Source organism: Trachypithecus francoisi, unplaced genomic scaffold (genome assembly GCF_009764315.1).
Source record: "Trachypithecus francoisi isolate TF-2019V2 unplaced genomic scaffold, Tfra_2.0 Lachesis_group14, whole genome shotgun sequence".
Taxonomy (NCBI): Eukaryota; Metazoa; Chordata; class Mammalia; order Primates; family Cercopithecidae; genus Trachypithecus; species Trachypithecus francoisi.
Window position 1 is genome coordinate 42,297,998 of NW_022681459.1, and position 25,832 is coordinate 42,323,829.

Here is a 25,832-nt window from a genome sequence, read left to right on the forward strand (position 1 = left end):
TGTATTCACCTGTTGAAGAATTTGGTAGATTTCATGAGAAACCATCTGGGTCTGGTGCTTTCTTTTTCAGAATGCTCTTAATATGAATTCAACCTATTTAATAGACATAAGTTTATTCAAATTATCTAAGATTCTAGTGTGACCTTGGAAAGATTGTCTTTCAAGGACTTGATACGTTGCACTGAGGTTACCAAACTTACCAAACTGCGGTTATAGAATTGTTTATAATATTCCTTGATTATCCTTTGAATGCCCAACAGTTCAGTGGAGATGGCTCCTCTTTTATTTCTGAAGTTGGTCATTTGTGTTGTCTTCTTTTTCTTGGTTAGCCTGCATAGAAGTTCATTCATTGTAATGAGCATCTCAAAGAACCAGCTTTTGTTTTTATTGATTTTCTGATGATTTCAGTGTTTTAATTTTATTGACTTCTGTGATGTTGTCTCTTACTTCTTCTACTTGCTTAACATTGCTTTCCTTTATTTTCTACAGTTTCCTAATTGAAACATGATATTACTGATTTTAGATCTTGTGATTTTTAATGTATTGCATCCAATGCTATAATTTTCCTCTAAGGACTGCTTTTGCTACATCCAGAAATCTTGTCAAGTCACATTTTCATTTAATGTAGTTAAAGGTTTTTTTTTCTTTTTTTTTTTAATTATACTTTAAATTCTAGGGTACATGTGCACAACATGCAGGTTTGTTACATATGTATGCATGTGCCATGTTGGTGTGCTGCACCCATTAACTCGTCATTTACATTAGGTATATCTCCTAATGCTATCCCTCCCCCCTACCCCCTCCCCACAATAGGACCCAGTATATGATGTTCCCCTTCCTGTGTCCAAGTGATCTCATTATTCAATTCCCACCTATGAGTGAGAACATGCAGTATTTAGTTTTCTGTTCTCGCAGTAGTTTGCTGAGAATGATGGTTTCCAGCTGCATCCATGTCCCTACAAAGGACATGAACTCATCCTTTTTTATGGCTGCATAGTATTCCATGGTGTATATGTGCCATATTTTCTTAATCCAGTCTGTCACTGATGGACATTTGGGTTATTCCAAGTCTTTGCTATTGTGAATAGTGCCGCAATAAACATACGTGTGCATGTGTCTTTATACTACCATGACTTATAATCCTTTGGGTATATACCCAGTAATGGGATGGCTGGGTCAAATGGTATTTCTAGTTCTAGATCCTTGAGGAATCGCCACACTGTCTTCCACAATGGTTGAACTAGTTTACAGTCCCACCAACAGTGTAAAAGTGTTCCTATTTCTCCACATCCTCTCCAGCACCTGTTGTTTCCTGATTTTTTAATGATTGCCATTCTAACTGGTGTGAGATGTATCTCATTGTGGTTTTGATTTGTATTTCTCTGATGGCCAATGATGGTGAGCAATTTAGTTAATGGTATTTTTAATTCTCTATTGAGACTTCTTCTTTAACCCATGAGTTATTTAAAGGTGAATTGCTAATTTGTAAATATTTGGGGATTTTCTGGTTCTTTTACAGTTGTTGAGTTTTTGTTGTCAGGTATGTGTTGCAAAAGCGGTTATCTATCTCATCTTGCCACCACCCAAGATGGCCCAGGATGTGGGCTCTCCCTGAGTGTATCTTTGGCAATCTGCCAGCCTGATGTGGTTGGCCTCCTTCTTTAGTCTGAGCTTGCCTTCTGCTTAGAAAGGGCCATTCTCAGTTCTGGCAGAGAGTTTTCCCAAAACTGAGAAGGTGACATTCTTACTCCCCAGTGCAGCCTGCACCTCTGACCTGTGGTCAGCAGACAGGACAGAGGCCCTCAGTAGACAGAGTTCAGTGGGGTCTCTGACAAAAGTGCATCTTCAGAGTCTGCACCTACCCCCTGTGACCTCAGGCAGGCTCTGTGTCCTAAAGCAGGAGGAACTGTGCGACCATCCTGATTGGAAATTTGTGAGGATCACCATGTTACTCAAGTAAGGTCTTTGGAAAGTGTTGTATTACTACTGTTTATTAACTGCTTGTTGGTGGCCTGGCTGGGCCACACCATGTATGAAAACCAGGACCCCTCAGCTGGTGTGGGTGTCTGTGCAGCCTGAGACCCTCAGGTGAACAGCCTCGTGGCAGCTGTCTTTTACCCTTGCCAACATCAGTGCCTCCTTGTTCCTGGGCACTGCTTTCTCTAATGGGTACTCCACTGTTTTCCTACACCTCAGTGACTACAATTGGATGTCTCTTCTGGAATCTAGGCGAGGGGACATCAATAGCAGTTCTGCTGTGGCACTGCCCTCTTTCTTAGCTTGTCTTGCTCTGTTTCAGGCTCCCTCTAAAGATCCCACCCTTCAGGTTCTTCCACAAGTTTCTTATTGAAATCCAAGCAGAAAAATATGACCAATATGACCAGTCCTATACCCACTGAAGACATAAATGAAGAATTAAAACAATTATCCATGGACTCTTCCATATAAATCCCTAAAAGTAATTTCTAAAAAAAAAATCAAGGCAGATGTAATACTTTTCCATAAATTAGAATACCCAGCCAGGCACAGTGGCTCACGCCTGTATCCCAGCACTTTGGGAGAACAAGGTGGGCGGATCACAAGGTCAGGAGATCGAGACCATCCTGGCTAACATGGTGAAACCCCGTCTCTACTAAAAAATACAAAAAATTAGCCGGGTGTGGTGGCGGGTGCCTGTAGTCCCAGCTACTCGGGAAGCTGAAGCAGGAGAATGGCATGAACCCGGGAGGCAGAGCTTGCAGTGACCTGAGATTGCACCACTGAACTCCAGCCTGGGATACAGAGAGAGACTCTGTCACAAAAAAAAAAAAAAGTTTCCCTCACCCACACCCACTTTCTCTCTTGCCCACTGGCAGTTAATCCCCACTCCCATCTCCAGCCCTAAGCAATACTGCTGTGATATTCCAGCTCCATAAATTTCCCGCTTATTTAATAGAAATGGACATATATATATATATATTTATATATATTTGGAACCTGACTTCCTTTAGCACACTATGTTTGAAGTCAATTGATGCTTTAGCATGTGCTGGTAGTGTGTTTTCCTTCAGAGTCTGCTGTGTTTATTCATACAGATAGTGTTTATTCATTTATCAGTTAATGGACATTTAATTGTTTTTGTTTTTTGCTATGATGAGTAATGTAGCTTTGAGCATTCATATACAGTCATGTAATGCATAATGACATTTTGGTCAAAATAGATATATTTTTTTGAGATCCAGGCTGGAGTGCAGAGGCACAGTCTCGGCTCACTGGAACCTCCGCCTCCCAGGGTTAAGCACTTCTCATGCCCCAACCTCCCAAGTAGCTGGGACACCCAACCTATGCCACCACACTAGGATAATTTTTGTATTTTCAGTAGAGACAGGGTTTTGCTGTGTTGGTCAGGCTCGTCTCAAACTCCTAGCCTCAGTTGATCCACCCACCTCTGCCTCCCAAAGTGCTGGGATTATAGGCATGAGCCGCCGCACCCAGTCTAAATTTTTTAAGAAACAAGAGAACTATATTCTAAATTAGCTTTGCCAATTTATATTCCTACAATGATGCATAGCACTAATTTCACTGCACAATGTATGGTAGGCCCCAATATGTAAGAAATGGTGAAAGTAACATACAAAGATTAGTATAGAACAAATAAGATTATCATTGTCGCTATCATCTTTGTCAAATTCTCCAAGCAATCTAAATATGCTTGGCAACATAGCTGAAAAAAGCATTATCAGTTACATTTATCAGTAACAAAGACATACATTTGAAGGCGAAAAACACTTGTACTAACAACACAAGGTCAGAATTAACATACAAATTCTGCTGGTCACTTTGGAATATTTCATTGCCTGAAGAAGTGTTTTGTAGACAAATGCTCTATGGAGCACCCGAGGTAGGGGGAATCAACAAAACTTGGGTTTTAAACGTTACCTGGTAATCCCAGCACTTTGGGAGGCCGAGACGGGCGGATCACGAGGTCAGGAGATCGAGACCATCCTGGCGAACACGGCGAAACCCTGTCTCTACCAAAAAAATACAAAAAACTAGCCGGGCGAGGTGGCGGGCGCCTGTAGTCCCAGCTACTCCGGAGGCTGAGGCAGGAGAATGGCGTGAACTCGGGAGGCGGAGCTTGCAGTGAGCTGAGATCCGGCCACTGCACTCCAGCCTGGGCGACAGAGCGAGACTCCGTCTCAAAAAAAAAAAAAAAAAGTTACCTGGCTTTACGGCATGAAATTTTGTTGGAGGACACACACCTTGTGTGAGCGAGGTGCCTCAGTGTGTGTGGACGTGTTGGAGGTACAGCATAATGGTGGCTTCCTCCAGAAAGGGGCATTTGGGGTGGATTCATTCCATCTGGACAACACAGCCTGATGTGGCATGCACATGAATGGAGGTGAAATGGACAGCAGCAGCAGCTGAGAGGATCAGTCCTGACAAAGCCAAGGTGAAAAACCTGGGAACCCCTCCAGGTGCAAAGTCTTCAGTTGAAAAAGGAGGTGGCCCCAGAAAATACTGAGATGGATCAGTAATGCACAGGAGACAGAGTTCTTGGCCCTGCAGCGTGAGTAGTGTGGATTCTCAAATTTTCTCCTCTCTCCATTGATTTCTCTCCCAATGCAGACGACTTCCATCATACAGTCTTCAGCAACCTTGAAAGATTGGATGAGCTTTGGCCCAGTCTTGAAAGTAAAGGAAGGCAGCTAGCAAGACTGGCATCTGGGCTTGGCTGTGCATGTTTTCTATTGTGGGGAAATATATATAACAGAATACTTATAATTTGAACCTTTTAACCAAAGTGTGCACATAGTGACATTCAAAATATTCACAGTGTTGCATAACTAATACCACTATCTACACCCAAAATTTTGATGATTTCTTACAAAACCGTGTCCACAGTAAGCAATACAGCACCTTCCCCCTATATCCAGGCCATGGTGATTCCTATCCCACTTTCTCTTGTATGAATTTGATTATTCTAGGCACTACATATAAGTACAAGTATACACTATATTCCTTTTGTGTGTAGCTTATTTCCCTAAGCATAATGTTTTCAATGTCCACCGATGTTGTATCATCTATCAAAATTGTGTTCCTTTTTTACAGATGGATGATGTACCATTGCATGTAGACAACCTTGATTTTATTACATTCATTTGTTCATTGATGGTTGGATTATTTTCACCTTTTGGCTCCTGTGAAAAGTGATGCTATAAACATTGGTATACAAATATCTCTTTGATTTCTGTTTTCTATTCTTTGGGGTATATACCTAAGAGTAGAGTTCCTGGGCCCAACAGGAGTTCTATATTTAACTTTCTGAGCCACTGCAGACTGTTTTTCACAGTGGCTGCAACTTTATCCATTTCTATCACTAATGTATCAGGGTTACAATTTATTTACATCCTTGTCCACACTTATTTTCCTTTAAATCATCCTAGTAGGTGTATATTGGTGTCTACTTGTGTTTTTCATTTGCATTTCCCTAATGACTAATGATGCTGAGCAGCTTTTCCTGTGCTACTATCAGTGGGTGTATCTTCTTTAGGGAAATATGTGTTCAAGTCTTTTGCCCATTTTTAAAAAGTTGTCTGATTTTTATTTAGTTTGTTGTTGTACATTTTTGAATATATTTTATACATATTTAAAATATATTCTAAATTTTAGTCTCTTACAAGGTAAATGATTTACAAATATTTCACCCTTTGTATAGAACTTTAGATTCACAAACTTCATTAATTTTTATAAAATCCTCACCAATTGACCCCAAACAGATAAGACTGAAGCACTATTTTAGGAATAGTTGAAAGTATTATCACCCCAAAACATAGTCATAATCAAATCCTGCAAGCTACACGTAAGGCACAATGACAAATAAGGCAGCAAAGGGCCATCTGGTGATTCGTTCACCACACTTGTTGCAACTGTTTGTGCTGCAGTTAAAACATACCAGCATTCAACCCATGTCTCCTCTCTTGAAGTAAACTGTCCTATGTTGGCTGGCCTGAACAAGCATAGATAGTCTCCATACTCAATTAATATGCATGCATGACAAAGAAAAGGAGGCTTGGATGAAAAATTACTGTGTGATTAATAATCATGCTTTAATTAATTTTCAAGGATATAATTTCAGTGTTTCTAATTCTCCTATCAGCAGTTATAACAAAGGATTAGTGAATAAATACAATAGACTGTTTTGCCTAGCATTGAATCCAATCTGTCTATTAAACTTTGCTTTTATTCAAATGCAAAATGCTAAAACACATCATAACTGCAGTGACAGCCACTGTGGATCCACAGAGGTAAAAATGGTCTTGGGACATAAATCCTACAAGCTAATATTGTTTTACGGGGTTTAGGAAACCATTTAACTGGGTTTCAAATTCACAGTGTAAGCAGTGGGACTCTCATCAAACTATAGCGTGTACTTCAGTACCATTTGTAGACTGACTCATTTCTGTTGCCTTAACTTGCCATCAGCAAAATGCCAGGGACTCCATTTCTTGCTCCTCGGCTCCTCGTTCTTGCCTGTCTTTCCACAAGGGAAGATTTGTAGCAGGAGCTCAAGCTGTGCTTTTAATGAAACACATCCACACACACTGTCCTGTTGTCCACATTAAGCAGAGCTCCCTGAATAACTCATGAACAAAAGCATCTATGACTAACCATTGCTCTGTGTCCTCCTAGCCTCTGAGGAGTCCCCAGCTCACAAGGAGGGAGGAGATGGAGAGAGGCCGGTCGACATGAGGGTAAGGTTGTTTTGCATTCCCTGAAATAGAAATGTTCCTTTCTTGGCATCTTTCTTTTTCAACTGACTTTACATGTGAAAAAATGACAATGTACATTACAGGTATTAAATGCAGTTTTCTGAGAGGGTGGAAGAAGTGACTCTTAGCAACTGATACATAATCCAAAATGTCATTTACCTATGACGGCTGCAGGTTGTAGACTGTATCCTTGGGGTTCTTGTCTTTGGAAGAAAAGTCTTCTCCTTGGATTCAGTATTTTGCACTTGCCAACCTACGTGGATCTGAGAGATCCACCATCCAGAAGCTGATGTCTTTTCCAGTGTGTATCCTACCCTTGTTTGGGGGGACTTGAAGTTGACCACACTTTCTGATCAAGTTTTCAATATTCATTGAGAGAAACAGCCTTGTGCAAAACAATCCACAACACGACGTACCCCTCATAAAGCTTTGTTTCTGTATTGCAGGTGGTGCAGGCGGCCCCTCTGGGGTGTGACTCTAGTAAGTATTCTGGAATTATTTACTGAGCAAACAATCTGGATGGCAAGAAAGGTGTGGCATCCTTGCAGGTTTCAATGTGAAGAGCCACCCTGATCCTGGGATTGGGATAGGAATAAGCATAGTGGAAGTGTTTTTAAAAACCTGAATTCCCCAGGGAAATATTATGGCCAATTTTTGAGGAAGCAGCTGTGCTCCCTTTTGGGTGGTGCTGACTTGGGTGCTTGAGGATTCGTGGTGTCTCGTGTGAGGCTGCATCATGTGGTGTGAGTGTGTGTGTTTCTGTACAGATGAGGCTGTGTGTTTTCTCAGGAGAGATTTCCCATTTATACAACCCAATTGCAGGTGTCCACTTCTAAAAATAAAATCCACCCCCCGCCCACTCTCTCTGTACCGTGGCTCCTCCACCCTCACCAGAGCCATCCCCGGGTCTGGCTTATTATCCCCACTGCTCAGGTGGAGAACCTGAAGGGCCAAGGGGGTGGCCCCAGCTCCCGAGTTCCTGAATGAAAAAGTGAAAACACGAACCCAGGAGTGTGGGCCTGTGCTGACGCTGACATGCACTTAGTCATGGGGTGTTCGCCACCACTCAGGGAGTCCAGCATTCATGTATAAGCCCTAAGGCACTGAGCCCAAAAGGCCCCAGATACTGCCCATCATCATAAAGTGGCCTCCGTGGTCACACAACCCAGGACGGTTCTAGGCACAGCTCCCCACGGGCCGGCATAGTCATCAGTGTGTCAAAAGCACAAAGATCCCTGGGGTTTGGCTCAGCTCATAGATCCTGTTTTTGTTGTTGTTGTTGTTGTTGTTGTTGCTGTTGTTGTTTTTAACTTTTAAGTTCAGGGGTACATGTGCAGGATGTGCAGGTTTGCTACATATGTAAATGTGTGTCGTGAGAGTTTATTGTACAGATTATTACATCACCCATATATTAAGCCTAATATCAGTTATTTTTCCTGATCCTCCCCCTCCTCCCACCTACCACTCTCCAGTAGGCCCCACACTCACAAATTCTGAGAGGAGTGGGGGACCACACAGGCCAGTGCGGCCCACTTCAGTTGTGAAGTTAATTTGCTCAGCAACTTAACAAAGCCTATAAGGATGGGTGATGTATTTTAGTAGATTTAGTGATACTATCTTCCCAGGCCCTAAAATGCTCAAATCCTGCCAGCTGAAAATGGTGAGGAGGGACAGATAGGAACTCTGTGCAGCACTTGGTTATTAGCCTGGCTTCTGTCCCCTCGTGGCAACTCTCTTGTGCATGTGGGTTAAAGACCCTCAGCCTCAAACCAAGCCTCCTCCATGAGGAGCCATCTCACTGTTGACTGGCTAGTGCAGTGTATGGCCGCCAGCCCAACTGAAACAAAATATTGCTTTAAAACAAGTGTAAATCTCACACAACAGGCAAATGCAGAAGCAGCATGTCTTGCAAGTTGCAAAGAAGACAGTCGCAATGTCGCTAGACTTCAACCTGGGTAGAAGACATGAGGGAACTCTGTCACTGAATCACAGCAGAGTTCAAGGCCACTTGTAGACTATTTCGTGTTACAGAAGGTGGCCCTTAGCTACTAAGCAAAGGCCTCTGTTTCTCATTTCTTTCCTGTTCATCTTCTTGGTCATCCTTCTTCCACAAGAGAAAAGACCCCGAGCAAAAGGCAGTTTCAATATTAATCTGACTGAAGTTTTGTGCAGTTTATTATCATCCAGGTAATCAGGTGCAACCCGGTCTGCCTAACAGCCCCCGTATCCCTGCTCTGTGTTTTCATTTAATCAATATTTTGTTCTACTTACTATGTGCTAGATTTTCTGGAGACCACAAAATAAATGAGATAGAATCTTTATGTTGATAGCTAAGTTGGATTTAACATAACTGACAAAAATTAAAATTTCTGATTTCTTGTAAAAATATTTTGTATGTGTGAATGCATACTGAATATAAAGTGGTTAACAAAAAATCACACTTGCACTCATGGAAGGCTTTTCATGAATTTGTCAATTTCTTTTTTTCAATATTTCCCCACTTCTCTGGATAATGCATATCTGAACCTGGAAACTGATTCCCACTGCAGAAAAGTGTTCTGAGCCATGTCCCTTAGCTTCACTGGTGCAGGTCCACCCGGGAGGATGGCCCAGCGTCAGCTTGGCCCATGCTGTGATCAGCCACCTCCATGCACCACACCAAGCAAGCTCCCTGGGTGATTCAGTCTCCACCACTAGGGCACTGACCTTTATTCTGTGTTCTCCTAGCTCCTCATGAGGACGCTGTACACAACATCGCTAATGAGGACACTGTATATGACATTGCTAATGAGGACGCTGTACAAGACATCACTAATGACTCTGTATACGACATTGCTAATGAGGACGCTGGATATGACATTGCTAATGAGGACGCTGTACAAGACATCACTAATGAGAACAATGTATATGACATCGCTAATGAGGACACCGTATATGACATCGCTAATGAGGACACTGTACAAGACATCACTAATGACACTGTATATGACATCGCTAATGAGGACGCTGAATACGACATTGCTAATGAGGATGCTGTACAAGACATCGCTAATGAGGACACTGTATATGACATCGCTAATGAGGACACTGTATATGACATCGCTAATGAGGACGCTGTACAAGACATCACTAATGAGGATTCTGTATATGACATTGCTAATAAGGACACTGAATACGACATCGCTAATGAGGACAATGTACAAGACATCGCTAATGAGGATGCTGTATATGACATTACTAATGAGGACACTGAATACGACGTCGCTAATAAGAACAATGTGCAAGACATCGCTAATGAGGATGCTGTACAAGACATCACTAATGAGGACACTATATATGACATCGCTAATGAGGACACTGAATACAACATCGCTAATGAGGACACTGTACAAGACATAGCTAATGAGGACATTGTATATGACATCGCTAATGAGGACACTGTATAAGACATCACTAATGAGAACGCTGTATGCAGCATCGCTAATGAGGACACTGTATATGACATCGCTAATATGGACACTGTATATGACATCGATAATGAGGACGCTGTATGCAACATCGCTAATGAGGACACTGTATATGACATCGCTAATATGGACACTGTATATGACATCGATAATGAGGACGCTGTACAAGACATCACTAATGAGGACACCGTATATGACATTGCTAATGAGGATGCTGTATACGACATTGCTAATGTGGACGCTGTATATGACATCGCTAATGAGGACACTGTCCAAGACATCACTAATGAGGACACTGTATATGACATTGCTAATGAGGATGCTGTATACGAGGTCGCTAATGAGGATGCTGTATATGACATTGCTAATGAGGACACTGCACAAGACATCACTAATGAGGACACTGTAAATGACATTGCTAATGAGGACACTGTATACAACATTGCTAATGAGGACACTGTACAAGACATCACTAATGACGCTGTATGTGACATCGCTAATGAGGACGCTGAATACGACACTGCTAATGAGGACACTGTACAAGACATCGCTAATGAGGACACTGTATACAACATCTCTAATGAGGACACTGTATATGACATTGCTAATGAGGACACTGAATACGACATCACTAATGAGGACAATGTGCAAGACATCGCTAATGAGGATGCTGTACAACACATCGCTAATGAGGACACTATATATGACATTGCTAATGAGGACACTGTATAAGACATCACTAATGAGAACGCTGTATATGACATTGCTAATATGGACGCTGTGTATGACATCGATAATGAGGACGCTAAACAAGACATCACTAATGAGGACACCGTATACAACATCGCTAATGTGGACACTGTATATGACATCGCTAATGAGGACACTGTACAAGACATCACTAATGAGGACACTGTATACGACATTGCTAATGAGGATGCTGTATACGAGGTCGCTAATGAGGACACTGTATATGACATTGCTAATGAGGACGCTGTATTACAACATTAATGAGGACACTGTATATGACATCGCTAATGAGGACACTGTATACGACATTGCTAATGAGGATGCTGTACAAGTCATCACTAATGAGGACGCTGTATACAACGTCGCTAATGAGGATGCTGTGTATGACATTGTTAATGAGGACGCTGTATACGACATCACTAATGAGGACACTGTATACAACATTGCTAATGAGGACTCTGTACAAGACATCGCTAATGAGGACGCTGTATGTGACATCGCTAATGAAGATGCTGCATATGATATCACTAATGAGGACACTGTACAAGACATCGCTAATGGGGACACTGCATATGACATCGCTAATGAAGACGTTGTATATGACATCGCTAATGAGGACACTGTATAAGGCATCACTAATGAGAACACTGTGCAACATCGCTAATGAGGATGTTGTATACGAGGTCGCTAATGAGGACGCTGTATATGACGTTGCTAATGAGGACGCTGTATATGACATCATTAATGAGGACACTGTATACGACATTGCTAATGAGGACGCTGTACAAGACATCGCTAATGAGGACACTGTATATGACATCGCTAATGAGAACGCTGTATATGACATCGTTAATGAGGACACTATATGACATCGCTAATATGGACGCTGTATATGACATCGCTAATGAGGACGCTGTACAAGACATCACTAATGAGGACACTGTATACGACATCACTAATGAGGACACTGTATACGAGGTCGCTAATGAGGACGCTGTATATGACATCGCTAATGAGGATGCTGTATACGACGTTGCTAATGAGGACACTGTATACAACATCGCTAATAAGGACACTGTATATGACATCGCTAATGAGGACACTGTATGCGACATCGCTAATGAGGACGCTGTACAAGACATCGCTAATGAAGATGCTGTATACGACGTCGCTAATGAGGACACTGTACAAGACATCGCTAATGAGGACACTGTATACGACGTTGCTAATGAGGACACTGTATATGACATTGCTAACGAGGACACTGTACAAGACATCACTAATGAGGACACTGTATACGACGTCGCTAATGAGGACGCTGTATATGACATTGTTAATGAAGACGCCATATACGACATCACTAATGACACTATACAACATTGCTAATGAGGACTCTGTACAAGACATCGCTAATGAGGACGCTGTATACGATGTCGCTAATGAGGACGTTGTATACAACATCGCTAATGAGGATGCTGTATACCACATCACTAATGAGGAGACTGTATACGACATCGCTAATGAGGACGCTGTATATGACATCGCTAATGAGGACGCTGCATACGACATCGCTAATGAGGATGCTGTACAAGACATCGCTAATGAGGATGCTGTATGTGACATCGCTAATGAGAACGCTGTATACGACATTGCTAATGAGGACACTGTACAAGACATCTGTAAAAAAGAAGATGCTGCCAAGGTAAGACACTTTTCTTCGTCTTGAACTGAAATGTTACTTTCCTGGCTTCTTTCCAATCAGATGTAGACACGAACATCTGCCAATGTGCATTATCGATGTCATCTGCAATTTAATCAAATGTAGACATGAACATCTGCCAACAGTGGATTATTTATGACATCCGCAATTCCCTTGGTGTGATGCTATTGATTGGCAGCCTCTCATCAACCTATGCCGGGCACACTGGGGCGTGGTAGATGGCAGCATCCACGATCCACTGCAATGCAGAGGAGTTTCCCTCCACAGCAGTTTTCCTTCGTGGATTAAGAGTTGTGAAACTGCCAATCTAGATACACTTTAAAGATAAATTCTGTGGGAAAAGGTCTTGTCTTTTTCATAGGTGTCCTCAGTACTAGTTTTGGGGGACTTCGACCTTTGACTCAGTCACTAGCCCCCTTCTTATTTTCTCCAGTTGTTGAGAGAATATCAGATCTGTGTGACGTGTATGGCGTCATTTCACCCTCCTAATGTTTCCTTTTCTATAACTGCAGGAGCCATTGACATTGAAGAATGGTACGTACCCTGAAATAACTCACTTCCTGAGGGAAAAAGGCTGTTTCTAGGGTACAGAAACCTGATTCTGGGCTCCTTTTGGGAAGGAGGATTTGGGGTCTGGTGAGAGCAAATGATTTTGCAAGTATAAAACAATGTTCAGAGAGGCTGTAGGGATACCTGTGAGCCCAGAGGAAACACCAGGGGATCCTGTGCGAAGCACTGGGGCTTCAGCTGGGGTAGGAGGAGTGGGTGGGCCCCTCTCTAATGACTTATCCTGATGTTTGTGTTTCTAAAGATTCGATTATGGAGAGCATATCTGATGATGAGGATTTTGCAGGTAGGTAACTACTTTCCATGTAAGATTCAATGGGAGAGAGTTCCCAGGGGCCTTCAGGGTATCCATGCTGTTTGGGAGGCTGAGGGAGGGGGCATGAAATCAAAAAGAAAAAGGAAATATGTGTCAAATTGGATTTGGTCTTTTCCAAGTTTCTTGCCATAATGTAAGAACTGTCTGGGCTGTGAGGGTGCTGTGTGATTGAAAGGTGATCTTTCCCCAGACACCTGGCCTTTTCTCTTCTGACCCTGCCAAACATCAACCCAAAGGGAAACTTCCTTTCTAATCTTTTACGATATTTAGAGGTTGGACTAGTCAGCATCCCTTGGGATTGTGCAGAAGAGGTTTGGGGTTGCATCAAGTGTCACCTGTGGCGAACAGAATCTGAGGACACAGCTCCCTCACAGGCACTTACTTGAACCTGGAGACAAAGTTCTCCTGGTGTGTGCCCAGGGGTGCAGGAGAAATTGATGGTCGTCCTCTGAACTTTTAGGACTTTAAAAAGCAGTCATGTTTCCATCCTCACTGTTGACTCCTGGCTTAAAGGGAGCTCCTAGGGTGAGTGAGGAGGCGGGATCGGACCCTGGCAGTCTGATGGCAACACCTGTGTTCCTCTGCGCTGGGCCATGGATGACATTACACACCTTGGTGAGAATCAGGAATTGAGGCTAACCACATCTGGAATTGAGATGGGCCTTGAGTCATATAAATAGGTTGGAAAAGATGCATTTTACTACCCTATTGAAAGAAACCATTTATTTCTCACTCCAGCAGGATAAATGGTTTTCAGTATCCACTTAACTGCTGATTGACTCTTATTGTAGATCAGGAGATGGCAAGCAGCCCCTGCCCTCCCCTAGTTGTAGGCCCAAGGTAACCAGCAATTGACTGCATATAATGGAAAAGTGGTGCATTTGGAGGTGTCTGTATTAATGGGACCCACATGATATGGGTAAGAGCTGTTAGGGTGAGAAAAAACCTGGGAGCACAATGAAATATTTGAATATCAAACAAAACATTATTGAAATCTCCACTGTACTTTAGTAGTTGAAGTCATTCTGGTGGTCATCACTGCCTTTCCCAAGCACAACAAGCTACTTAATATCACACGGACCCATGCCATGAGGAATGATGATCAGTTTGTAAAATGCCAATAAAACCATTGCCTGTATAAGCCACGATATTTCATCCATATATTTCAATGTCCATGTGTAAATATAGTTCAAATGTCAGAATTTATTATTATCTAATAGAATATGCATGGTATATCAATGAGAAATAACCCTCATACTCTTTCTATTAATAATTATTTGTATGATGAAAAACGCAGACTCCCATTCTTGGAGTTTTCTGAGTTTGCACACATTAGCATGACCACCCATGTCCACCTGACATGTGCCAGCAGGAGGCCAGGAACAGAGATTTTCCTTGTTAGCTAAGATTTCTAAATGTATTACATATTCACAGTTAGAAATAACTCTAAATATCATAAAAGGTTAGCAAGGAAGTTTCCCTTCCACTCTGAACTTCCAAACACCGAGTCAACATTTTTGTTCACATATCATCCCTACAATCTATGTGCAAATAGAAACATGCACCTGGCATGCATGCTGATGCGTGATCGTGTTTATACAAGGTCCTCTGCACCTCTGCATATATCACTGGGCAATGCACCTTAGTTATTATTCCACATTTCAAATGTAAATCCACTGTATTGTTTCAGAGCTATAAAGTACTGCACCCTATGACTATGCCCAAAATTACTTAAGCACCCCCCTCTGGGTATCCATTTGTTCCCTTTCCAGTCTTGCTCTTATAATCAATGCTGTAGTGAACAGCACTATGTTGAGTAGAAGTGGTGAACGTGGGCATCTTTGTCTTGTTCCAGTCCTCGGAGAATGCTTTCAACTTGCCCCATTCAGGATAATGTTGGCTGTGGGTTTGTCATAGATGGCTTTTATTACCTTAAGGTATGTCCCTTCTATGCTGATTTTGCTGAGGGTTTTAATCATAAAGGAATGCTGGATTTTGTCAAATACCTTTTCTGCATCTATTCAGAGTATCATGTAATTTTTGTTTATAATTTTATTTATGTGAGATATCACATTTATTGACTTGCACATGTTAAACCATCCTTGTATCCCTGGTATGAAGCCCACTTGATCATGGCGGACTGTCTTTTTGATATGCTGTTGGATCCAGTTAGCTTGCATGTAGCATTTCTTGTTATTCCAGTCTGTGGAGTGTATTGGTTTAAGTAATGAAAGCATGTTCTATCTTCACTGTTTCACACTTTCTGTTTCTTTAATAGCCTTCCCAACAGGGCAGCATAAAAGCAGGGGCCCCGCTAGTCTCCCCTTAATCTGGAATCCCCCCTTCTCCACAGCTTGCTCATTGGACAGAATAGACTGAGCACCGGGCCTCAAAGTAAGGACACGCTCCTAGAGGTGCAGTGCCTGGGAAGGCCAACCTTGAAGGGGCACTGCCATCTTTACAGTGATGGAGGTGTTGGGAGGGACTGGCCACCAATTTATAAGGCTGTGCTTTGTTAATGATGTAAAGGATTGTTTCACAGATTGTTGGGGAGGGAAAATCCCAAGTCCTTGCCTGGCCCTTGTTCTGGCTCTGCACAAAGGCAATAAGAGAGGGATGCTGGTAAGGACTGACCTGTTTCTGTGCTGGGGAGGAAGGTGCTGGTCTGTAATCCAGGAGACTGAGGATGACCTGTTGCTGTGCTGGGGAGGAAGGTGCTGGGCTGAAATTCAGGAGGCTGAGGACGTCCTGTTGCTGTACTGGGGAGGAAGGTGCTGGGCTGAAATTCAGGAGGCTGAGGATGCAGCAGTCCAATAGGAGGTACATGACCTTCAGGATACATTTTCTTAATTGATGATAAATGGAAATGATAAATCGTTGACCATTTTTTCTGTCATTGGATATCTACTCTCTACTGCTCGTGCTGTTCTTGTCTTTTGGGGAAGATGGAGGATCAATCAGTGGGTGCTGCACTGAGTGGAAGGAAGGAGAGCTGTGACAAAAATTAAGGGAGGATGAAGGATGAAAGGCCCTTCATCCAGGTGCTCGCAGAGCCCTCCTGAGGAGGAAAGCCCCATGGCTGCCTGGGGAAGGAGCAGTGAGGGCTGCATGACTCCCACAGTGAAGTGTGTGGTATTTCTGAGGACACCCAGGCTGGTCTGTGAGGGGCCAGTGGCAGAGTGAGAAGCAATAAGTCCTGGAGGGTGGCTGAAGGCCAGTCTCTGGGTCATTCTCCATGTAATGGAAACAGCCAGACCCCAGTGGCCTGGGAGGTGCAGGACGCAGTGACTGATGACAGAACAATGCAGAGAGAGGCGCCATGTGTCAAATCCTTACTTTGTTCTGGGCATTGTGCTAAAACTTCCCACGGCTCATCCCATTTAAGGACTGAAAGTTGCAGAGGTTTAGGAAGCTCACCCACGATACTAGAGTCCCCACCTCCTGCCCCTTCTCACCCAGCCACCACCTGTTTCAGGGGAACACACAGAAGTGGTAACCTCTTATGGACAGGCAAGTAAATTCTGCTGTTGTTATTCACAGAAAAAAAACACTGGCTCATATGGTTGGGAAGGTGAAATACCAGAAGTATGTAATCTGGTTATTTCTACCTTTGTGAATCCTATAGTATTGAAATGCATAGGTTAGCATTTTCCGCCAATTTACTCAGCATTCTGGGTTAAAGGCTTTTATTTATTTATTTATTTATTTATTTATTTATTTATTTATTTATTTTGAGATGGAGATTCGCTCTTGTCACCCAGGCTGGAGTGCAATGGCACGATCTCGGCTCACTGCAACCTCTGCCTCCCGGGTTCAAACAATTCTCCTGCCTCAGCCTCCCAAGTAGCTGGGATTACAGGCGTGTGCCACCATGCCCAGCTAATATTTTCTGTTTTTAGTAGAGATGGGGTTTCTTCATGTTGGTCAGGCTGGTCTCAAACTCCCAACCTCAGGTGATCCACCTGCCTCAGCCTCCCAAAGTGCTGGGATTACAGGCGTGAGCCACCGTGCCCAGGCTTGTTTATTTATTTGTTTATTTTTGAGATGGAGTTTTGCTTTTGTTGCCCAAGCTGGAGTGCAATGGTGTGATCTTGGCTCACTGCAACCTCCACCTCCCAGGTTCAAAGGATTCTCCTGTCTCAGCGTCCCAAGTAGCTGAGATTATAGGCGCATGCCACCATGCCTGGCTAATTTTTTGTGTTTTTAGTAGAAACGAGGTTTCACCATGTTGGTCAGGCTGATCTCGAACTCCTGACCTCAGGTGATCCGCCCACCTCGGCCTCCCAAAGTGCTGGGATTATAGGCGTGAGCCACCATATCCACCCTAAAATATAAAAGACTTATACAAGTCTTTTAAAATTCACTTGTATAAGCTGACTTGGTTTTCTTTAGCCTTGTAGAAAAATACAAAAATGGCAATCTCTTTTATCACACAAATAATGTCTTTTTCATAGAATGATTTTTTTCTGATTGAGGTATGATGTACTTTTCATTTGCTAATTATTAATTGCTTACATTTGAAGTGTTTTATGAATTAATATTTAATGAACATGAAGATTACTAGTCATAGGCATTTTACTAACCAACACTCATTAAGCATAGCATGGATTCATGTGATGTCAAGGAGCGATTTTATTTGGTGAAAGGGAAAAGATAGCACAAGAATGAATGAGAGAGCTGGACCAGTGGGGACACCGACAGTGATCTGTCTAAGATCTAAATCTCTCTGCTGTCTTCCCGGCCTCCTGACCATCTTCGTCATTGTCGTCAGCATTGTTGGGTCCTTTTAGCACAGATTCCTCAAAATGGGCAACTCCATAACACTTGGAAGCTTACGAGTTCATAGAATTTGAAAGAGGGCAATCTGGGAGCACCCATCTGTTTTAAAATTCCAGTAACCTGGGAATTTCATCCCATGTCTAGAGTCTTTTACGTAAAATATTTCCACAATTAGGAGAAATATGTGCATGGGGATTTTCAATGTAGCAGTGTTCTGACAGAATAGAAAGTTGGGACACACCAAATTTCTATCACGAAGGAAATAGTAATACACTGAATAATAATACAGTGAATATCATGCAGGCTTTAAACATCAAAAAGGAGCTCAACTTCTGGCTTCTGATGATCACGTTGAAGTAGGTCACAGCTGGTTTACATTTGATTTTCATGTGGGAACTCTGGGTGTCTGCCTTAGTGATTTTACATGTGGCTCAATTTAGCTAATGAAAAGCTATTTGAAGTATTGCAAAACGGAACTTTAAAACACTGTCTTCTCAACAACTAAGTGGACCTGTTTCACATAAAACCCAAACATTTGGCCCGGCACGGTGGCTCACGCCTGTCATCCCAGCACTTTGGGAGGCTGAGGCGGGTGGATCACGAGGTCAGGCGATTCAGACCATCCTGGCTAACACGGTGAAACCCTGTCTCTACTAAAAAATACAACAAAAATTAGCTGGGCGAGGTGGCACGTGCCTGTGGTCCCAGTTACTCAGGAGGCTGAGGCAGGAGACTGGCGTGAAGCCAGGAGGCGGAGCTTGCAGTGAACCGAGATGGTGCCACTGCACTCCAGCCTGGGTGACAGAGCGAGACTCCATCTCAAAAAACAAACAAACAAAAAAACCCACGCATTCATCTGCCTGCCCATCATTCTGTCTGTCCATATGGGCCTCATTTGTTAATGGAGCTGAGTGCCCACTGTGGAGCTGACAAGCCCACACCTCCCTGTTCCTAGTCACACATTAATTCTCCAACAAATCCCTTTTGATAGATTGTGATTAAGCTTAGCTGCTAGTTCCAATTGCTTCCCCAAATGTACTTCCCACTGTTCTCCCATCACACCCTTCAGTCCATCCATGCGGGGTTCCTTTGTTTTTCCCACCTTACACCAAACTCTCTATTTTTACCTCCACTTTTACCTCCTCTCCAAGACAAAACAAACACAACTAGCATTTTTAAACTTATAATCTTTCTCCCTTCATGAAAATTTCTCCAATAGCCACTCCCATGGCCCTGTGTGTTCCAGATATTTTTAAATATTGGCTGTAAGGTTGAGCGCATCAGGATATGCTGTTTTGGCTGTGTGCAGATGGAGGCAGTGGCTGGAGTGAATGAAGAGCAACAATTGCTGGCAACTGGCAGAAGCTGAGAAACAGGGAACAGGCTCTCCTCCAGAGCCTCCAGGAGCCAGGCCTTTGGTCACCTTGAATGTGGGCTTCTGGGAGACCATGTGTTTCTGCTGTAAGCAACCCAGACTCTGGCAGTTTTTATAGCCACCCCAGGATACTCATCCACACCTGTCTGACAAGGGCAAACTCCAAGGAAGGGATTCTCTACATATCTACATTGTTTGAAGATTTTACAATAATCATTTATTCTTGCATGGCTAATCATCGTTAACCAATACAGATAAAATAATAAAGAAATGACCCACATTTTATGTTAGGAGTTTGATCTGCCATTTATCAAGTATGGAATCTTGAACAAGGGGTTAAACATCTGAGTGTCTCTATCACTTGATCTGTAAAGAAGGGGTGCCCACACCCACCGGGCTCCCCTCCCAGGTTGGTGCCGGACTCTCCTTGGGTCCCTGTTCTCTCACCAGCCACATCCATTCTCCCTCCAGAATGGCACTAGTGACTGTGTGTGGCTTTCCATTCCCACCACGTTTGTCTCTAACTCCAGCAGCAGATCAGTGTAAGCAGAACACAGCTGACTGCTCCTCTCCTCCTCGCCCCTTCAGGGGTTCCTCACCACCCACCGGATCAGGTGCAAACTTCCGAGCCTCGCTGGATCCCCTCCATACTCTGAGCTCCACCTGCCTTCCCATCCCTATCCTTCCCCACCCGCCTCCCTGGCAGAGAAAAGCTGAGTGTGGGATGCTGTCTGAATGCTGAGCACGGCCTTTTGCAGCCAGTCCACTGTGTACGCTGTCCCTATGGGGGACCTCCACCCTAACCCTTTCAGCCTGGAGCCTTCTCCCAGGGCCCCACGACAGAATTGACTTCCCTTGCCTTTGAATTCCTATAGCACAAGCCCTACTGCCCCCTATTAACACTGCAAAGTCCTTTTGTGGAAAATAACTTTATTCATGATTGTGTTTATCACACTATCTTATGGAGAATAGGTGATCAATAAATATTTGCTGAATAAATGAATAACAGTTACTAAACACTTGATTTATATAGAATTAATGTCAATTCTCAAAGTGAAAAACTACAAACAGCACTGATATTCAGCCAGTACACACGAGTCTGGTCATAGCAGTTATAAAACACTGAAATACCCCCTGCCACTGACCTTTGGCCCCCAGATGCCTCCCACTGCCACTGCTCTCCCCACTGGGAGCACCTGGACTCCCCACAGCCTGCTAACTAAAGGGCTAACGTCTTGCACAGCAGCGAGCACCCAGGACTGAGCAGCCACATGGCCGAGTCCACTGGTGAAAGCGTCCATTCTGACTGATCAGGACCTGAGGACACTCACTGTTAAATATTTTGGTAATATCCCTGATTATAAATAAGGTTCAAGTTACATAGTCTGAAAACGATGCTTCTCCTCATTACAAAATCTCTTAGAGGACTCAGAAGACTCCATCGATCCAGGAATGGAATGGAAAATGATAGCATGTCAGTCTCTGAAGGGTTTGGGCATATCCGTTAGCATTCCATCTTCATGTAAACTAGAAGATACGCAGTTTCCTGCCTAGAGAGAAGAGAAGACACATCAGCACAGTGGCATGAAATCTTCGTCAGAAAACAACGCTTCGTTAATCTATGACAGAACAAGCGTCAGCAAACTTCCAGGCAGCTGGATCAAGCCTTCGTCTATCCATCACCTCGGAGAGGAACAAAATAGGCGACCTGGGAAGATATGCACTATGTTTCTATTAGTTAATATCTAAAGAGGAGGTTAACAAGCTACAGGCCAAACCCAACCCCTCGGGGTTTTTAAAATCTACTTTCAACTTTTATTTTAGATTCAGCGGGCACATGTGCAGGTTTGTCACGTGAATACAAGCATGCTCCCAACAGTTAGTTTTTGACCTGACCCCTCCCCTCCCTCCTTCCCCATCCAGCAGTTCCCAGTTGTTGCCATCTTTAAGTCAATGAATACCCAATGTTTAGCTCCCATTTATAAGAGAGAATACGCATTACGTTTTGTTTGTTTTCTTTTGTGTTTTTTTTTTTTTTCTTTTTGAAATGGAGTCTTGCCCTGTCGCCCAGGCTGGAGTGCAGTGGCGCAATCTTGGCTCACTGCAACCTCCGCCTCCCAGGTTCAAACGATTCTTCCTCCTCAGCCTCCCGAGTAGCTGGGACTACAGGAGCCTGCTACCATGGCCGGCTAACTTTTTGTATTTTTAGTAGAGACAGGGTTTCACCATGTTAGCCAGGATGGTCTCAATCTCCTGACCTCATGATCTGCCCACCTCAGTCTCCCAAAGTGCTGGGATTACAGGTGTGAGCCACCCTGCCCAGCCTTTTGTTTACTTTTTGACAAGACCGGTTCTTGCTCTGTCACCAGGCTGGAGTGCAGTGGCACAATAGTAGCTCACTGCAGCCTCGTGTTCCTGGGCTCAACTGATCCTTCTGTCTGTTTTAGCTCCCTGAGTAGCTAGGACTAGGGGTGTGTACCACCATGCCTAGCTATAATAACTTTTAATTTTTGTAGAGATGGAGTCTTGCTTTATTGCCCAGGCTAGTCTTGAACTCCTGGCTTAAAGTGATCCTCCTGCCTTGGCCTCCCAAAGTGCTGGGATTAAAGGTGTGAGCTCACACCCAGTCTCCAAGCCTCTTTTTGCAAATAAATTTAACTAGACCCCAGCCATGCTCATCTCCCCACATACTGTGTATGGCTGCTTTTGCTCTACAGGGCAGAGTTAAGTGGTTGCAACAGACACTGTACAGACCACAAAGTCTGAAATACTTTCTCTCCAACCCTTTACAGAGAAAGTCGGCCAGCCTCTGATCTCAATAATAGGGAAATCAATGACAACCACAAAGTGACAAAGATTGGATGTCTAAGACGGATGCTCAGAATAAACAAGAGAGAAAGATGAAAAGTAGAAGGAGGATTTCAAACGCGAGCTTCACCTAATCCGTTATTTTTCAAATGACCAGGCCTATCTCTGCAGCTGAAACTCACCTCCAATAGCATCTCTGATACACAATCTCAAAGCTCAGCCAGGAAACTTACAAAGTCTCTCTGCTTTAACTTCATCCACCTTTTTTCTCTCCAGCTTCTCCTCAGTAGTTAACGATTATAAAAATATTTATTGGCCAGGTGCGGTGGCTCACGCATGTAATTCCAGCACTTTGGGAAGCCAAGGCGGGTGGATCATGAGGTCAGGAGATCGAGACCATCCTGGCTAACCTGGTGAAACTCCATCTCCACTAAAAATACAAAAAATTAGCCAGGCGTGGTGGCGGGTGCCTGTAGTCCCAGCTACTTAGGAGTTTGAGGCAGGAAAATGGTGTGAACCCATGAGACGGAGCTTGCAGTGAGCCGAGATCCCGCTACTACACTCCAGCATGGGCAATAGAGCGAGACTCTGTCTCAAAAAAACAACAAAAAAAGAAACAACGGTGTGATGGCCAGGCATGGCGCTCATGCTTGTAATCCAAGCACTTTGGGAGGCTGAAATGGACGGATGGCTTGAGCCCAGTAGTTTGAGATAAGCCTGGCAACAGAGTGAGACCTCACCTCTACAAACATTTTTTTAAAATGTGCCAGGCCAGGTGGTGCATGCCTGTAGTTCCAGCTATTCAGGAGGCTGAGGTGGGAGGATTGCCTGTGCCCAGGAGTTTAAGGCTGCAGTGAGCTGTGATCACACCACAGTGCTCCAGCCTGGGCAACAAAGCAAGACTCCATCTCTGAAAATAAAATTTAAAAAAAAAAAAGATCTTTGCTGTAAAAGAGGTATGCTTAAATGCAATAAAAGCATATAAGAAGGCCAGGTGTGGGGGCTCATGCCTGTAATCCCAGCACTTTGGGAGGCTGAGGCGGGCGGATCATGAGGTCAAGAGATTGAGACCATCCTGGCCAACATGGTGAAACATCATCTCTACTGAAAATACAAAAAAAATTAGCTGGGCCTGTTGCCACGCACCTGTAGTCCCAGCTACTCAGGAGGCTGAGGAAGGAGAATCGCTTGAACCTGGGAGGTGGAGGTTGCCGTGAGCCAAGATTGCACCACTGCACTCCAGCCTGGCAACAAACCGAGACTCCGTCAAAAAACAAAAAACAACAACAACAACAAAAAACATACAAGAAGCCTCCACGAATCTGGGTGAATCGGTAAAGGCTTTTCAGGGTAGGAAAAGACCATGAGTATGAAACATGAGAGGGGAGTTGGCCTAGATGGTAAACGAGGAGAGGACAATACGGCCAGGAAGTGCGCGCGCACAGCAGAGGGGAGAGGGAGGGCACGGCTGTTTGAGCTACCTGTACTTCGATATTCCTGGAGTGTGACGTGTGAGGCAAGCATGGGGTGGTGGGGTGAGTGTTGGAGATGAGGCGGACAGTGAGCCATCAGCATGTTAGTAACAGGGGAATCCACAGGCGTTTCACACAGCTCCAAGGACCCTATGTGAGCTCATCAGGCTCCCATTACCCAAATCCGTTTCTTACCAGAGGTAGTTAGGATTTCCGTAGGTACACTGGATGTCTTCCCAGGACACCTGGAAGCCAGAAACAAACGGGGTCAAGCAGCCAGCTGACACAAGCACCCACAGAGGACAGGGCGCTATAACGTGCCCCTCATCCTCCAGACAAGCCCACCTCTAGCAACTCCCAAGAGCCTGGAGCATCAGCAGCAGGACGTCATGTGCAATGAAGTCTTTTTAGCGCCCTCGTCCCTGTGTTTAAACTTGGTCATGCGTATCCCAGAGGCCTAACTTACATATTTCTAACTCTCCTTGCTCTCTAGACATTTCCCACGAAGCAGGAAGCCGCAGGGCATGAGCCAAGAGCACCAAACACTTAGAAATGGAGGGAAGTGAACCCTTACAGAGGTGCAAACCACATGGGGACTTCAGGCCGAAAAAGGCTTGAACCCTCATCAAAGGCCCCACACCGAGACAGCGGGACCACAGTGTGTCTTGATCTCAGAGACCCACGTAGTCCCGGGCCCAGCATTTGCTAGAGGTGGCCAATCCAGGGCAGGAGGCAATTATGGATGGTGTTTCTCACCAAGCAAATATTGGAGTCATTGAAGCAGAACCATTTTCCATCCACAGCATTCCGGATGTAGACACAGTAATGACCGGAGTCTGCCACTCCCACGTGTGCAATTACAGCAAAAAGCTCATACTGCCCTCCAGGCTGGAAAGAGACAGGCACGAGACAGTTCTCCCACCACCACAAACATGACTGCGTCACACACTGATAGCTGCCCACCCTAGGCCTGACTCTGGGACTTCAGAATATTAGAAAACAGCCCTGACCCAGGGCTGGTGGGCACCCTCCAGGAGGGGCTTTCCTGAGTGTGGATCCTGAACTTTGAAGGCTCAGCAGCTTGGCAGAGCACAGCACACAGGAGATGGAAGGCAGGAGGTCACGAGAGAGGCCCCCAAAGCCAACGCAAGATTAGAACTTTCCCCTGGGAGGGGTGGGGTCATCAGAACACAGTTCTGTTTCTCCACAAGCCCAGGAATGGCCCTAACCTAAGCCACCACACCCAGACAAAAGTCTTTTGTAGGCGGAGGGGAGACGGACGGCAAGGGTGGCACACACAAAGCTGGGTCACACTCAGTGGAGGCTGGAATTATCCCTATTTTCATCTGCAGACTTTGTGCAGGACTTTACAAAATGCAGGGAATATATGTATCTAAATATTAGTTTACAAGTAATAAAAGGGTCAGAGGAACATGTTAAATGATACCAACCAGCCAGTGCTGGCATATGAAAAAAATCTTCAACCAAATCAACTGCAAAGAAAAGAAAAGGACCAGAAATCTAAAAGGAACTTAAGAAAAGAAAGAAACTTAATCAAATGTAAGTGTAGGCATTGTTTGCATCTAGATTCCAACAAACCACATAGATTATACAACAGTCAGGAAGTCTGAACGTTGACCAGATATTTGATGCTGTTAAGGAATTACGAGATGAAGATGGTTCTCTTTTGAGAGCTTATTCTTTTTTTTTTTTTTTTTTGAGACGGAGTCTCGCTCTGCCGCCCAGGCTGGAGTGCAGTGGCCGGATCTCAGCTCACTGCAAGCTCCGCCTCCCGGGTTCACGCCATTCTCCTGCCTCAGCCTCCC

At 44.1% G+C, this 25,832-nt stretch overlaps 3 protein-coding genes and 1 pseudogene across 4 annotated transcripts in view; 3 read left to right on the plus strand and 1 right to left on the minus strand.

Annotated features, from left to right (window-relative positions):
* The window catches only part of LOC117096533, a 31,177-nt pseudogene extending 20,226 nt beyond the window's left edge, over window positions 1–10,951 (plus strand).
* Window positions 10,952–11,015: 64 nt separating this feature from the next.
* On the plus strand, window positions 11,016–11,613 carry LOC117096534. The gene has a single exon (XM_033233948.1). It carries the CDS (start codon window positions 11,016–11,018, stop codon window positions 11,595–11,597), a length of 582 nt encoding a protein of 193 aa, XP_033089839.1. The 3' UTR covers window positions 11,598–11,613.
* Window positions 11,614–11,624: 11 nt separating this feature from the next.
* LOC117096061 lies at window positions 11,625–13,174 on the plus strand. Its single transcript, XM_033232992.1, is given in 3 exon segments — window positions 11,625–12,350; window positions 12,353–12,671; window positions 13,123–13,174. Coding segments are annotated over 3 exon segments (1,044 nt in total). The 5' UTR covers window positions 11,625–11,632; the 3' UTR covers window positions 13,130–13,174.
* A 7,465-nt stretch (window positions 13,175–20,639) lies between these two features.
* The window catches only part of USP18 (ubiquitin specific peptidase 18), a 32,794-nt gene continuing 27,601 nt past the window's right edge, over window positions 20,640–25,832 (minus strand). For both annotated transcript variants that reach the window (XM_033232991.1, XM_033232990.1), the window contains exons 9-11: window positions 24,763–24,894; window positions 24,202–24,251; window positions 20,640–21,276 (exon numbers count right to left, since the gene is read on the minus strand). In XM_033232991.1, the coding sequence (XP_033088882.1) occupies window positions 21,231–21,276; window positions 24,202–24,251; window positions 24,763–24,894 (228 nt within the window). In that variant the 3' untranslated portion in view covers window positions 20,640–21,230. The remainder of the gene's footprint in view (window positions 21,277–24,201; window positions 24,252–24,762; window positions 24,895–25,832) is intronic.

Coding starts and splice junctions, on each gene's coding strand:
- LOC117096534 (XM_033233948.1), top strand. CDS start 11,016: ATGAGGACGCTAAACAAGACATCACTAATGAGGACACCGTATACAACA.